At 37.8% G+C, this 15,039-nt stretch overlaps 1 protein-coding gene across 1 annotated transcript in view; it reads right to left on the reverse strand.

The window, feature by feature from the left end:
• C5H10orf67 (chromosome 5 C10orf67 homolog) overlaps positions 1 to 15,039 on the reverse strand; it is a 121,603-nt gene that overhangs the window by 24,109 nt on the left and 82,455 nt on the right. The window contains exons 12-13 of the mRNA XM_081818909.1: positions 7,712 to 7,771; positions 6,889 to 7,065 (exon numbers count right to left, since the gene is read on the reverse strand). Of these exons, the coding sequence (XP_081675035.1) occupies positions 6,889 to 7,065; positions 7,712 to 7,771 (237 nt within the window). The remainder of the gene's footprint in view (positions 1 to 6,888; positions 7,066 to 7,711; positions 7,772 to 15,039) is intronic.

Genomic DNA, 15,039 nt, shown 5'->3' on the forward strand with positions numbered 1-15,039 from the left:
GGAGGGGGGTGGGAGGATGGGTTAGCCTGGTGATGGGTATTGAGGAGGACACGTTCTGCTTGGAGCACTGGGTGTTATGCACAAACAAGGAATCATGGAACACTACATCTAAAACTAATGATGTAATGTATGGGGATTAACATAACAATAAAAAATTAAAAAAAAAAATTGAGACAGAAAAAAGGAAGGAAAAAAGAACTGATTGTCAGGAGACAAAGCAATCAACAGAACCAGATTCAAAGATGACCCAGATCTTGGAACTATCAGGTGGAGACTTTAAAATAACTATAAATAACTATAATTAAAATATTAAAGAAACTAGGAGAAAAGGTGAACAACATGGATGATAATAAATAATGAATTTCAGCAGAGAGATGAAATATATATATTTATATATATAACATATATATAAATATAAATATATTATATATATAAGAGTCAAATGGAAATACTAGAAATGAAAAAGACAACACTAAAAATGAAGAATTTGGGCCCCTGGGTGACTCAGATGGTTAAGCATTTGCCTTCGGCTCAGGTCCGGGGATCAACTCCCGCATCGGGCTCCCTTCTCCTTGGGGAGCGTGCTTCTCCCTCTGCCTCTGCCTCTCTCTCTCTGTCTCTCATGAATTAATAAATAAAATCTCTAAAAAATAAAAAATAATAAAAATGAAGAATTTCTCTGATGACTCATCAGTAGATTCAATACCACTGAGGAAAACAATTTGAAACAAACTCTTGATCTCAGTGTTGTGAGTTTAAGCCCCACACTGGGTGTGGAATCTACTTAAAAAAAAATGTTAAGAAATGAAAGGTCCAGAAATGGTATAAATGAAAGTGTCAAATGCATTTGCATTTGACAAATCTTCCTGTGACAAATTATATCAGTTTTTTTATATGAAAATATATTAACCTTTAAAATTTTTGAAGGATACAACATGTTAGGAATTCCATGGATTGTACTTTTGATGGCAACATTGGAAAAGGTTATCCAGGGACATTTGAAGCAAGATGAATGGACAGTTATGAGTTTCATAATGACTTTTTGGAGAGCACTTAAGAAACACTATCTTTGCCACTGAGACTAAGCTATGTGGTAGGAAATTGCCAAAGGTTCCTAAAAATCGCAGTGACTTATTGACCTCCTACCAATCAGTTATTTGGGTGCTTCGGTCTGAAATCTTTTTTTTGTTGCTTTCCTAATACTTATTGCCCTAGCTCTGCCAATGGTTGTATAAAAATCTAAAACTGTATATTGAAGTCTTTCTAATCTTAACATAAGCAATTAGCTTAAAAATATGTTTATGCCTTATTTCATGTAAACCAATAGAAATGTTATGTATCTTAACCATAATTACACTCTAGGCTGTTCACGTCATGTCAATCATGGTGGCATGAGGGGCACCCGGGTGGCTCAGTTGGTTGAGCAGGTAATTCTTGGTTCCAGCTCAGGTTATGATCTCAGGGTTCTGGGATCGAGCCCCATGTCAGGCTCTGTGCTCAGTGGGGAGTCTGCTTGAGGATTCTCTCTCTCTTCCTCTCCCCCTGCCCCTACCCTGCTCATGCTTTCTCCCTTTCTCTCTCGGTGGCTCAGTCGTTAAGCGTCTGCCTTCGGCTCAGGTCATGATCCCAGGGTCCTGGGATCGAGCTCCGCATGGGGCACCCCACTCAGTGGGAGGCCTGCTTCTCCCTCTCCCGCTCCCCCTGCTTGTGTTCCCTCTCTCACTGTCTCTCTCTCTGTCAAATAAATAAATAGAATCTTTAAAAAATAAATAAATAAAATAAATAAATAAATCTTTAAAAATTCTGGTGTCATGAAACTGAATATGCACTCACCATATGTATACTTTTAGCCAATGGATTCACTGAACTCCATAACACTTCATGGCATTTGTTGTAGGTAACTACTTCTTATATTATATTATATTATATTATATTATATTATATTATATTATTATATTTTCATATATGCTCCTATATATACTCATATATTCAAAAGAGGGATGGATCCCACATTGCAATTGGTGAAGGAGATCTTCAAGCTATTTTCAAGAACTTTAAAAGTCTAAATAAAAGTGTACCTTGATTCCCTAATAAAGTTGCATACCTAACAATCCTTAAGAACTCTTTGGGTTTGGTTGGCATTAAATCAATTCAGTGAAATATCGTTGGTTATCTAAGGTTGATCAGATATCCAAGTTAAAAGTAATATGTACTAAGTGAATACATAAAGGAAAACAAATAACTTTAATAAGTTCAGGGGTTTTTTTGTGAACAAGCAGAGACTACAGGAAAAGAAAACAAAGGGATATTAAATGAAGAAAAGTTCAAGTACCATCTTTCATGAAATTACATTCCTTAAGAAAAAAAATTGGTGTATTGTAAAATAATCCCAGGATGCGAGGACAAAGCTGGGACCTGGGGGACACTGGGCCTGAAGTGGTAGGGTCTGGAGAAACTGACAAGTTGGTTAGATCCAAAGGGGGTGGCCAATAGTCCAATGCCAGTGTTCAGGGGGGGTGCAGCTACTTCAGGCTTGGCTCTGGCCAGCATCCATATTGAAGCAGTCCTATGGTAGTGAGTTCTATGACAGAATTCATGGCACCAAGCAGCAGAATTTGTACATGCAATAATGGCAGTTAGAATGGGTGCCAGTATGTCAAATATTCATGGGGGTAAGACGCACGTCTGGGCAGTATCAGGACTCTGGCTAAATGACCTGGTGTTAAAGACTGGCCTCAACTCCCAGTGGGAACTGGAGAGAAACCCACAGCTGAAACCAAAGCAAATGGAATAAAGCAACACCCTACAGTGGGGGGCAAGATGGCTGCTCTGGGCACCTGAATGTCAAGGATGACACTCCTTCTTTTAACACCAGGGTGTTATTACATGTGGTCAGGACCTAGCAACTGCTCCTGGCTGAGAGTGCCAAGGGAAGAACAGAAATGGATACAAATCTCAAATTTATCTTTTCCCGATTCCCACAATTGTATCTTAGTTCCTTAATTAAGTTATACTAAAATATCACAAACTCTACAAATAAAATGCTATCACTGTTCCCCAAGAACATAACAAGAAGACAAAGCATAAAATGCATTATGCGATTCTTAACAAAAAACATTTTTCATTTGTGCAACAAATATTGAATCTGACTTTCACTAAAATATTTTCAGTTCCAAATATACTGAAAGTATTTATCATCGAACCACTCAGAATAAGATAATGTAGAAAGTAAAAACCACCTTTCAGTTGACTTCTAAATATAATATCACTCAGCTTGTCAATTTTGGTCTCTGAGAGCAGAATCTAAAGATGAATTCATTTTAGCGGTAAATGAAAAATTTGATTTTGAAATAAAACAAGTATAGTGTATGATTTTAATAATCTCTACATTTTAAAGTTATTTGCTAAAAGAAAGATCTAGTACAATAAGGAAAACTCTTCCGTGTCAAAAAAATCTACCAAAATACAGGGAGTATCCTTTGACAACCTCCAAGACCATGCACATGAGCAGGACGATCCTATCTCTGAATTAAACATCAATCCAGTGTGGCCAAATCCACAACGAGCAAAATGCTGGCTTTCCCCCATTGTTCTGCAGAACTCTTAACTGCCTGCTCTACCAAGTGAAGCCCAAGTTAAAAAGCATGAAATAATGAAACAATAAACAGATTGTATTATTTTCTTCCCTGATGATGTTTATTTTAAACTTCATGTGCAATTTTATCAAATAAGAAGGTTGCATAGGAGAGCAACGGTCAATTTCAGAATGATTTTTTTCCCCTCACCTACCTAGCCTGTAATACTACAGATCTATAACAATCATTCTCTATCCTATACTAATATTTTTTATTAAATTACTAGCTTTCAGGGTGAATATGATCATAATTGCAAAGCTACTGCAAAAATATTTCACCTGACAATTTTTAAATGTTAAAGGAATCACGTTATAGAGTTTTTATTGATGTCTTTTATGCTGTACAAATTGCTTTGTATTGAGTGCACTTTAAGAATGGGAACGTGATTGACTTGTCCGTGTCCCATTTCCCACACAGAGGGTCCCGATGGTTTCTGCAGATGTAAGCACACACCATATGTTCTCTCAGCAGAGACCAGGTTACCCCATGGAAGCTCAGAAGTCTTCCTGGGAAGCATTTACTGGGTGCAACCTTAATTAACTAATTCCCTGGGGTGGGGGAGGGGCAAACCTCCTGGGAATCCAATCTAACCTGGTTATATGAAACCTTAGTATTTGAAATGTTTCCCAGATATCAAAAAATAAACTTTACACAAAACGCTGTACAAATACAAATTTTATGTTGTGAAATCTTTCGTAAATAGAAATCAAACAGCAATGTTCCTATCGTGCTTTTCAGACTGGCTAACCACTCAGTTTATCACTCTGTACCCCACTGTGGGAAGCACGTGTGCTGTTCCCACCAAATGACACAGATTTCAAAAAGTAAGTATGATTAATTAGATAAGATAAGTGACTGATGTAAAAAGTTCCTTCAGCAAGCTCTCTGTCTGGTCATTTACATGTGATACATGTTACAAAACCCTTTAAAGACAATTTTTGAGAAGTCCAGCTACCTCAGCATAATGAAAGATGTCAAAGAGAAAAAAAGGAAAATTAAAGTCAGGGTGCATAATACATCAAGTTAATCTGCAGTGAAGACTGTACCACATGGAAAGCTGATAGAAGGGAGCACTTATCATAAAACTGTGAACAACCAAAGTGTATACTATAGCAATAATGGTGAACTAGGAAAATACACTTCATTTTAAAAGCGTGTCAGTTCATACAAATACGTAAACACCAGCTTACGTCACCTCCCCCCTCCCTCCCCAGTCTGATTTTTACTTATGGTTATGCATTAACTTCTGAGTCTCCCCTGCCGACAAGACACACTGTTAGGCTTTGGCAACATCAAAATAGCAATCCTTACAGTTAGAAGGAGAGACTATGGCACTAACAGAACACTGCATTGAACTGACACCTCTGGGAGATCCTGTCTGCCCTGTCTCTCCTACGGTGCATCTTCTGTGGGTGAGAACAAGTGGTTATTTCTGCCCCTCATGGCTGTGAACTGGGAACCTCAATCTCAACCGGAAATTGAGGACCCTGTTGTTTCTTATCTGCAATTGTAGGGTTTAGTTAGGGCTTTGTGCTTGCTGCAGGGACTGGGGCAGCTCCCCATGCTGCTGAGATCCTGGGATTGGAGTTCCGTTGCTCTGTCCCTGTCACCAGCCCTGCTCTGCAGTCCTCCATCTTCTCACAACCTCCGACCACAGACTCTGACCCCCCCCCCCCCGCGGCCACACCGCCAAGGGACCTGATTTCATGGCAGTTGATGGAGCCTTCTGGAACAGGACACAGCCTCGGCTGCACGCTCCCTAAGTCCAAGGCTTAGGCTAGAACCCTTTACCCAGTCGGGCTGATCTATCTGCGCAGGTCAGCCGGCAGCATTGTACACTCAGGCGTGGGGGTGGGTTTTTTTGTTTTGTTTTGTTTTTTGGGTTTTTTTGTGAGCAAAAAACAAACAAAGCAAAACAAACAAACTCCACAAACACAAACAGCAACAGCAACAACAAAAAACGAATAAACACCAACTTCCCAAGAACTGCATTCTAAACATCTTACTTCTAGAACCTAGGCACTGGTCAGTCATGCACCAAATTCGCCCCCAAGTGTCATTTTCCTCCTTTGGAAATTACGCTGGTTTCCAGTTGTCTGTACTTCCTAATTTTCTGTAAAGGGGAAATGCTTTCGGCAGAGAAGGCTCTGTCTCAGCTCCTGGGGAGTGACGGCCACTGGTGGGCACCCTGGACTCTCTCTACCTGCTCGCTTATTCCTCTGCTGTGGGGCAGCTGTGAGCATCTGCTCGGTGAGCCGGCATGAGACATCCCTACCTTTGCTTTTGGAACAAGGATGGCACAGGCAGCCTGCTCAGGTCCTCTGTGCCCCAAGCCTTAGCGAGGCAAATTCTGCCCCCTGTGGGAGAAGGAGGAAGAACACGCGGACAGGCAGAAACAAGACAAAAAAGTATGGGAAGTGCTACACCTTGGCTCTCTGTATCACCAACCGGCTCCTGAGCTTTTAAAAAATCAACACGGAAAAAGAGTTTTGACTGGTTACACAATTCACAGTGCCCACAGGCTAGATCGGTCTCTCAGAGAAATACAACAATTCCCGTAACTCACAGCGGAAGCAAGTTCCCCATAGAATCATTACAAAGGGAGGGATTGTGTCTCAGCAGGGTCCACATACTAAGCCAACGTTGAGTTGAACATCACAGAGCTACTTCTTAACACGCTCTTTTATACAGACCAGTAGTACCGCCTTGGGTCCAGTAAAAGCAATTCTGATTATTTGGAGGGATGGCGAATTAGGAGAATAATAGCGTATCACTGATGCATGTGTATCTCTGATGGTGTGAGTTAATCCAGTTGTCAACTTAGAATACTATGAGCAAATGGACTGTATAGCTGCATGTCCTTCAGGGAATTTTCAGGAAGCTTCTGTTAGGTATTGGGCAGTAAGGAGTTAGTAATTATACACCCTAGACTGTGCTTGGAATGTGGCTTTTCTATCTTGCTAATTTAATAGAGACCCACTGAGCCTTAGCGACTAAGCTGAGCCTAAACGACCACGTTGAGGATAATGATGGCATCCTCTTGGGCAGTCAAGGGGCCCAACAAGGACACATTGGTGTAGAGAGAGCAGCCAGAGGTCCCCGCCCGGCTGCAGGCACAGAGAGTAGGGGGCATCCAGTGTAGGAGACCGCCGGCCTTGCTCATGCTGGACGTGAGGTCATAATAGTGCTAACACAGCCGTGGCCCTGGATGGATGCAGGTATCCTAGAGTATGGTCGTAGGAGCAGTTCTTACCACAGGCTGCTCTTCCTTTGCAGATTTCTTTGGAGTCTTAACTTTCCTGGTCTTCACAGTTGAGACACTGATGGAGGGTGAGTGTGGTCTTGAACTTGCTCTAGGTCTGGATGGAATCCTGGGCTGTAAGGGCCACGGGGACACAGCAGTCTCTTTCGCCTTGACTAGTTTCAGGCTCTGGCACACAAAAAGAAGCAGCTTGGTTATTCTCACTTCATTCTCCAGAATCGTGTCCCTTTCGTTTCCTCCTGTGAGTTGGCATTGCAGGGTCAGATTTTCAGTCCCAAAGGGCATGGGTCTGGTCCTTTTCCCAGTGCTACACTCCCCCTTTTGGCCTGATTTAATGTGTCGGCTGGGTCTGTTTTTCCTCTCCTCCCACTGATGCTACTGTACTAAGAAAAACATACCAACAGATCAGTGTTTTCTGGAAGCACCTGGAAAGGTGGGAGTGGGGTGAGGAGTGGGGTGACATGACAGCTTGAGGTCTGTATCTTATTTGTAGGAAGCTAGGGGAATAGAAGGTAGGAGTATAGGGACAGGGATCTGAAGAGATACGGCATGAGCCTAAGGCTCGGTGTACCGGGACAACACTTTCCCCTTCCTTCAGCCAGGTTTGCCTTCTTGTTGGCTTATACCCCTCTCACTGAGCTCAGCCATCACTCCTGGGCTCCCATCCACACTTTTAAGGATTTTCTCCTTCAAACTCGAATCTTGGAAAGTGAAAAGTCTCAATATGGTATGTATACCTTTTTCAACCCAGATATCAAAATAAGACTCACACAGAATAAAAGAAGAAAAAAATAACTTAAATTTAAATGCAAACCTTGCCACCTAGGCTGTCCAACTTTTTCCTTGTTTCCATGTCCTCCTTCTGTTTATTAATCTGTGAAATTGAAGGCGCACATTATTTGTTATCATTTGCAAAGATTAAAAAGGAGAATTTTCTATAAAACTTCCTCAAGCAGGGGCGCCTGGGTGGCTCAGTTGGTTGAGCGACTGCCTTCAGCTCAGGTCATGATCCCGGGGTCCTGGGATCGAGTCCCGCATCGGGCTCCCTGCTCAGCAGGGAGTCTGCTTCTCCCTCTGACCCTCCCCCCTCTCATGCTCTCTCTCTATCTCATTCTCTCTCAAATAAATAAATAAAATCTTTAAAAAAAAAAAAAAACTTCCTCAAGCAATGGAAGAATACAATGGTAAACCACTTAACTGCTAACACGATTATGAGAACGTAAGTTATAATGGTGCATATGAATTAGAAGAGAAAATTAATTTGTACCTAAAAAAAGAGCACTTAAAGAGGTGAACAGAAAGAAAGTTGTAACTGTTTAAAATCATTAGCATTTGCTCATTGTTTTAAGCATAATAGAAATTATAGAGAAACATAGATCGTTTGCTTTTGTGGTAATAATTTGTTTCATATATTATTATGATAGTTATAAATTCCAGGTCTTATAAAAGTTTTGGAGAAATTTCAGATAATTCAATAGCCAGACTTCAATAATATAGTGATGAAATTTTGACTTAAAGAGTCAATTCTAATTTCCAGTCATAAAAGGCTTTTTATCATATATATAATTGAGATATAATCGACATAGAAAATTATATTAGTTTCAGGTCTACAACATAATAATTCAAAAGTTAAAAAAATAATAATTCAAAAGTTGTATATGTTGCAAAATGATGGCCACAATAAATCTAGTTAACATCCATCACCACACAGTTTTAATTTTTTTCTTGTGATGGGAACTTTTAAGATTTACTCTCTTAACAACTTTCAAATATATAATACAGTATTATTAACTATGGTCACCGTGTTGTACATTACGTTCCCGTGACTTATTTATTTTATAGCTAGAAATTTGTATCTTTTGACCACCTTCACCCATTTCACCCACTTCCCTCCCTACCTCTGGCAACCACTGATTCATTCTCTATAAGTTCATGTTTTCATTTTGTTTAGATTCCACATGTAAGTGAGAATATACAGTATTTGTCTTTCTCCGACTTCACTTGGTATAATTTCCTTAAGATCCATCCATCTGTTGCAAGAGGCAAAAAATATATTATTAATGCATGCTTCAATAATATCAAGCTTTTTTTCATCAAATGCATATGTGACTAATGCTAGGGATTCTAATTCTGGCTAATCTTATGAAATTAAACAATGATGAGATACACCCCTAATCATTAATCTCACAGGTACAACTATTTTCCAAAATATCTCTCACCTACAGATAGGGCAGGTCTGTCTCATGAAATCTTGAGGTCTGGAGGGACAGTAACTGATGTCCATGAAGCACTGCATTTAGGAAGAACTGGGCAGGTGTGCTAAGATGAAGGATAATATGCAAAGCTTCAATTTTACTTTAAATGCAATGGGATACCAATGAATAATTTTAACTGTTGGGGGGGTATGAATGGGACATGATAATATTTATTGTATGAAGTCATAATTTGGGGGGAGTCATGTTTCTGGTCATGGCTGAGTAACTGCTATGAAACCAACCTTCCCACAGATGACAACGATAAGCTCCAGAAAAAACATATTTAAAAAAATTACCTGAAGACAATGGCTTTTACCTTAGCAGCAGTGCCCAGTCTGTCTGTGTGGAACAACTAAAACTATGATGGGAAAACTGCAGCCTTTCAGGATTGTTGGAGACACAGTTCAGGGAAACCAGAGCCAGGGAAAGTTCCAAGGCAAGGAAATCCCAAGGAAAGCCAGACGGCAGAGCCCCAAACTTTGTGTGTAAATTTTGCCCAAATCCTTAGCAGATGCCTGAATCATGCTTGGCAGTGAAGCTAAGGCTTAAAGATTGAGTTGAGACTTGAGCTTCCCTCCACTGCATGCGAGACAGAGTTTGCAGTTTAAATCCAAGTTAATTGCCTGATTTTTTTATAAAGTAGGCTCCACACCCATCATGGAGAGAGCACAGGGCTTGAACTCACCACCCCAAGATCAAGACCTGAGCTGAGATCAAGAGTTGGTTGCTTAACTGACTGAGCCACCCAGGCATCCCTAATTGCCTGATTTTTAAAAATAACACACAGCATTCATAATGCCTGTAAAATCCCAAAATGCTCAACATACAATTGTATGTTGCTGATCTATTCTCGAGCGAAAAGACTCTTAACACAGACTGAGAGTGAGATGGTACCTCAAAAATAGTGGAATGAGGTCTCTAAAGTGTGGAAAGAATGAAAGAAAAACAAACACTGTTAACTCGGAATTCTGTACTGCCAGAAAATATTTTTCAAGATGGAAGTATCTGAAAGATACAGAAGGATTGCATCAATAGCAGTCCTGATCTACAAGCAACATTAAAGGAATCTCCTCAGACTGAAATGATCCCAGGAAGAACCTCCAATCTTTAGGAAGGAATGTAGAGCATCAGAAATGGTCAATATGTAAGACTATTTTATCTTAATTTCTTTCAAATACATACAATGGTTTAAAGCAAAAACTGTAATATTGATGTAAATATAATACATAAAACAACTTTAATTTGAAGAATGGAGAAATAAATCTATATAAACAAACCTATATATTTCAAAGTTTCTATATTTTACATGAAACTGCCTTAAATTAACTCTAAGTAAACTGTAAAAAGTTAAAGATGTAAATTATAATTGCTAGAGCAACCACTAAAAGATAGGCAAAAAGCCAAAATAATAATAAATAAATTAGGGGTGCCTAGGTGGCTCATTCAGTTGAGCACTGCCTTAGGCTCAGATCATGATCCTGGAGTCCCAGAATGGAGCCCCACGTCAGACTCCCTGCTTCTCCCTCTCCCTCTGCCCCTGCCCTGCTCCTTCTCTCTCTCTCTCTTAAATAAATAAATAAAATCTTTTAAAAAAGATAATAAATAAATTAAATTGGAATTCTAAAATATATTAAAAGGACAGCCAAAAAAAAAAAGAAAAGAACAGAGGAAAGAACAATGAAAAACCTGGAGGGGACATATAGAAAACAAATAATAAAACGGTAGACCTAAATCCAACCCTATCAATAATAACACTGAGTGTTGATAGACTGAACAGTCTAGTTAAAATGCAGAAATAGGCAGAATGTATAAAACAGCAAGACCCAATTATTTGCTATCTATAACACAAGCACTTTAAATATAAATACACAGAGAGGTTGAAAATACATGTATTGAAAAAAATGCAATACAAACATAAGAAGGCTGGCAGTACTACATTTATGCCTAACATGTATAGTAGATTTCAAGATCAGAGAATTACTAGAGATAAAGAGGGACATTTTATAATGATAAAAGGATCAATTCATGGGAAGACATAATAATTATAAATACAAATGCACCTAATAACAGAGCTTTAAAACACATAAAGTAAAAATTGGCAAAATTGTATATAGAGAAAAATAACACCCCTCTCCCAGGAATTGAAAGAAATAAACAGAAAAGTTAAAGACATATAGATAACCTAAAAAACACTATTACTACCTTGGTTTAATTGATAACAACTGCATCAACTGCAGAATATAAATTATTTTCAAGTAGATATAGTACAGTCCCATGATAAACTACATGCTGTTTGGCCATACAATGACTGCCAACAAATTTATAAAAATTTAAATCATAGGGAGGATGTTCTCTGATCACAATGGAATTAAACTAGAAATCAATAACAAAAAATATATCTAGGAAAATCACTAATATTTATAAATTAAACAACACAGTTCTAAATCACAGGGGAAATCAGAAATTAGAAAATATCCCAAACTGAATGAAATATAGGATACCAAAATGTGTAGGATGCTGCTCAGAGGGAGATTAATAGCTTTAAATGCTCAATTAAAAATAATAAAAAGCCTGAGATCAATGACCTTAAGTTCCACCCTAAGAAGGTTAAAAAAAAAAGAGCATAGTAAACAAAAAATAAATAGAGGGGGGAAAGGGACAAAGATCAGGGCAGATATCAGTGAAATAAAAAAGGAAAAAAATAGAGAAAATAGAGCCAAAACTAATTTCTTGAAAAGATCAGCAAAATTAATAGCCCCCCAACTAGACTGATCAAGAACATAATTTACTAATATCAGGAATAAAAGAGGATTTATTATTTCCGATCCTATAGATATTAGAAGGATAATAAGAGAATGCTATGGAAAACCTCATATCAACAAATACGTAATTAAATAAAGTGAACAAATTGAATAATACAACCTAGCAAAACACAAAATGAAATAAAAAATGTGAATAGCTCTATAGCTATTAAAGAAAATAAATCCATTATCAAAAACTTTTGCATAAAGAAAACTCTAGGCCCAGATAGTTTCATTGGTGAAGTCTATCAAACATTTAAGAAAGAAATGACAGAAATCTTTTTACTAACACCACTAAAATTGTTTTCAGAAAATAGAGAAGACATTTCTCAAGTCATTTTATGAAGCCAGCATAACTCTAACACTAAAACCCAAAAAACAAACATACACACACAGAAAGAAAATTTAGAGATCAATGTCCCTTATGAACATAGATTCAAAAGTCTTCAATGTACTACTAACAAACTGAATGCAGTAGCGTATAAAATGTATGAAAGGTCATAACAAAGAGGGGTTTATTTCAGGAATGCAAACCTGCTTCGACATTCACGAACCAAAGTATTTCACCGTATTATGGGGTTAAAGAAAAAAAATATAGTTGTTTCAATAGCTGCAGAAAAAAAGCATTTGACAAAATTCAACTGCCATTCACGAAAGAAACTCTCAGAAAACTAGGAATAAAAGGAAACCTCCTCAACCCGACAAATGACTGCCATGAAAAACTTACAGCCAAATCATACTTAATGATGACATAATAAAGTTTGCCCCCCTAAGACTGGGAAGGAGAAAAGAATATTTCTTCTCACCACTGTTATGCAACATTGTATTGCAAGTCCTAAACGTTATAAATGTTTATAACATTTTATATAACATTATAAGTTATAAAACATTAAAAAGAGGGGTGTCTGGGTAGCTGGATCGGTTACGTGTCTGCCTTTGGCTCAGGTCATGATCCCGGGGTCCTGGGATTGAACCCCACATCAGGCTCCCTGCTCAGCAGAGAGTCTGCTTGTCCCTCTTCCTCTGCCCCTCCCCCCGACTTCTGCTCTCTCTCTCTCTCAGATAAGTAAAATCTTTTAAAAAAAAACACTAAAGAGAAATAAAAGGTACAAAGATCAGAAGCAAAGTAAAACTATCTCTATTTACAGAAGACCTGATTGCTTACATATCAAGAATCTACAGATTGTTTACATTTGAAGGAATATATGAAATTATTATTGTAACTATTAAGTGAATGTAACAAGGTTGCAGAATACAAAGTTACTATAAAATCAATTGTATTTTTATATACCAGTACCAAACAATTGGAAATAAAACCTAAAAACAATTCCATTTCTAATAGCATCAAGAATGATAAAATAGGAATAAATTTAACAAAAGCTGTGCAAAAACCTCTACACCGAAGATGACAACATACTGGTAACAAAAATTAAAGAAGACCTAAATAAACAGAGATGTATACTATGCTTATGGGTTGGATGATTCAGTCTAGTAAAATGTTCATATGTCAATCTCCTCGAATGTATCTGTAGATTTATACCACAATCCTAATCATAAAACACACTTAGTTTTTTGTTGTTGTTGTTAAAGTGGACAAGTTGTTTCTAAAACCTATATGAAAATACAGGGCATCTAGAATTTTCAAAATGACTTTGAAAAAGAACAAAGTTGAAGGACTTACTGTTACTTGTTTTTAAGACCTATTATAAAGCCACAGAAATTAATATAGTGTAGTACTAGCTTAAGGATCAACAAATCCTTACAACAGAATAGAGAACCCCAGAATATACCTGGCTGATTTGCAACAAAGGTTCCAAAGCAATCAATCCGATGGAGGAAAAAAATATGAAATTTGACCCTTATGCCACACCTTACACAAAAATTAAGTTAATATAGATCATACATCTGGGGAGCCTGGCTGGCTGATTTGGTTAAGCTGCCAACTCTTGATTTAGGCTCAGGTCATGATCTCAGGGTCCTGGGATGGAGCTCTACCTCTGGTTCTAGCTCAGAGGGAGTCGGCTTGAGGATTCTCTTTCCCTCTTCCTCTGCCCCTATCCGCGCTTGCTCTCTCTCTGTCTCAAATAAATAAATAAATCTTTTAAGAAATATATAGATCATACACCTAAACATAAGACGTCTCGGTTTTTTTTTTAGAAAACATAAGAGAGTATCTTCTTGACTTCAGGGTAAGCAAGTGTTTCTAAGCATACATAAAGCGATATCCATAAAGGAAAATAACTGATAAATTAGGCTTTAAAGATAAAAAAAATCTTTTCCCATCAAAATACATTGTTAAGCAAATGAACAGAAAATGCATAACTGGGGAGAAAATATTTACAAAACGTGTATCTGGCGAAAGACTGGTATCCAAGATAAAATTTCTGTACTGTAGTTGCATGTTTAGTTTTGAAGAACCTCTCTAGTTACCTAGTTTCTCTGCACTTATTCACTAATTAAAAAAAAACAACTCAATGTTTTAAAATGGACTTTTATTTTGAAATAATTGTAGATTCACATGCAATGATAAGGAATAATACAGCAAGATCTTATAATACTCTTTACCTCCTTTCCCCTAATGTTAACATCTTGCAAAACTATAGTACAATATCACAACCAGGATATTGACATTGATACAATCCACTAATCTTATTCAGATTTCCCTAGTATGCGTTTGTATGTGTGTATTTTATGCTATACAATTATAGCACCTGTGTAGGATTATCTATCTACTACCACAGTGAAGATACAGTATGTTTGCAGTGATCAATACAAAGACCCTTGTGTTGCCCTTTTGTTTTTTTTTTGTTTTGTTTTTTTGTTTTTTTGTTTTTTTGAGTTTATAAATCATGAGATCCTCTCCTGTCCTTCAAGTTAGGAGATTTATTTTATTTATTTTTTTTATTCTTATGTTAATCCCCATACATTACATCATTAGTTTTAGATGAAGTGTTCCATGATTCATTGTTTGTGCATAACACCCAGTGCTCCATGCAGAATGTGCCCTCCTCAATACCCACCACCAGGCTAACCCATCCTCCCACCCCCTCCCCTCTAGAACCCTGTTTGTTTTTCAGAGTCCATCG

Source organism: Leptonychotes weddellii, chromosome 5 (assembly GCF_054177405.1).
Source record: "Leptonychotes weddellii isolate Sample4059 chromosome 5, ASM5417740v2, whole genome shotgun sequence".
NCBI lineage: Eukaryota > Metazoa > Chordata > Mammalia > Carnivora > Phocidae > Leptonychotes > Leptonychotes weddellii.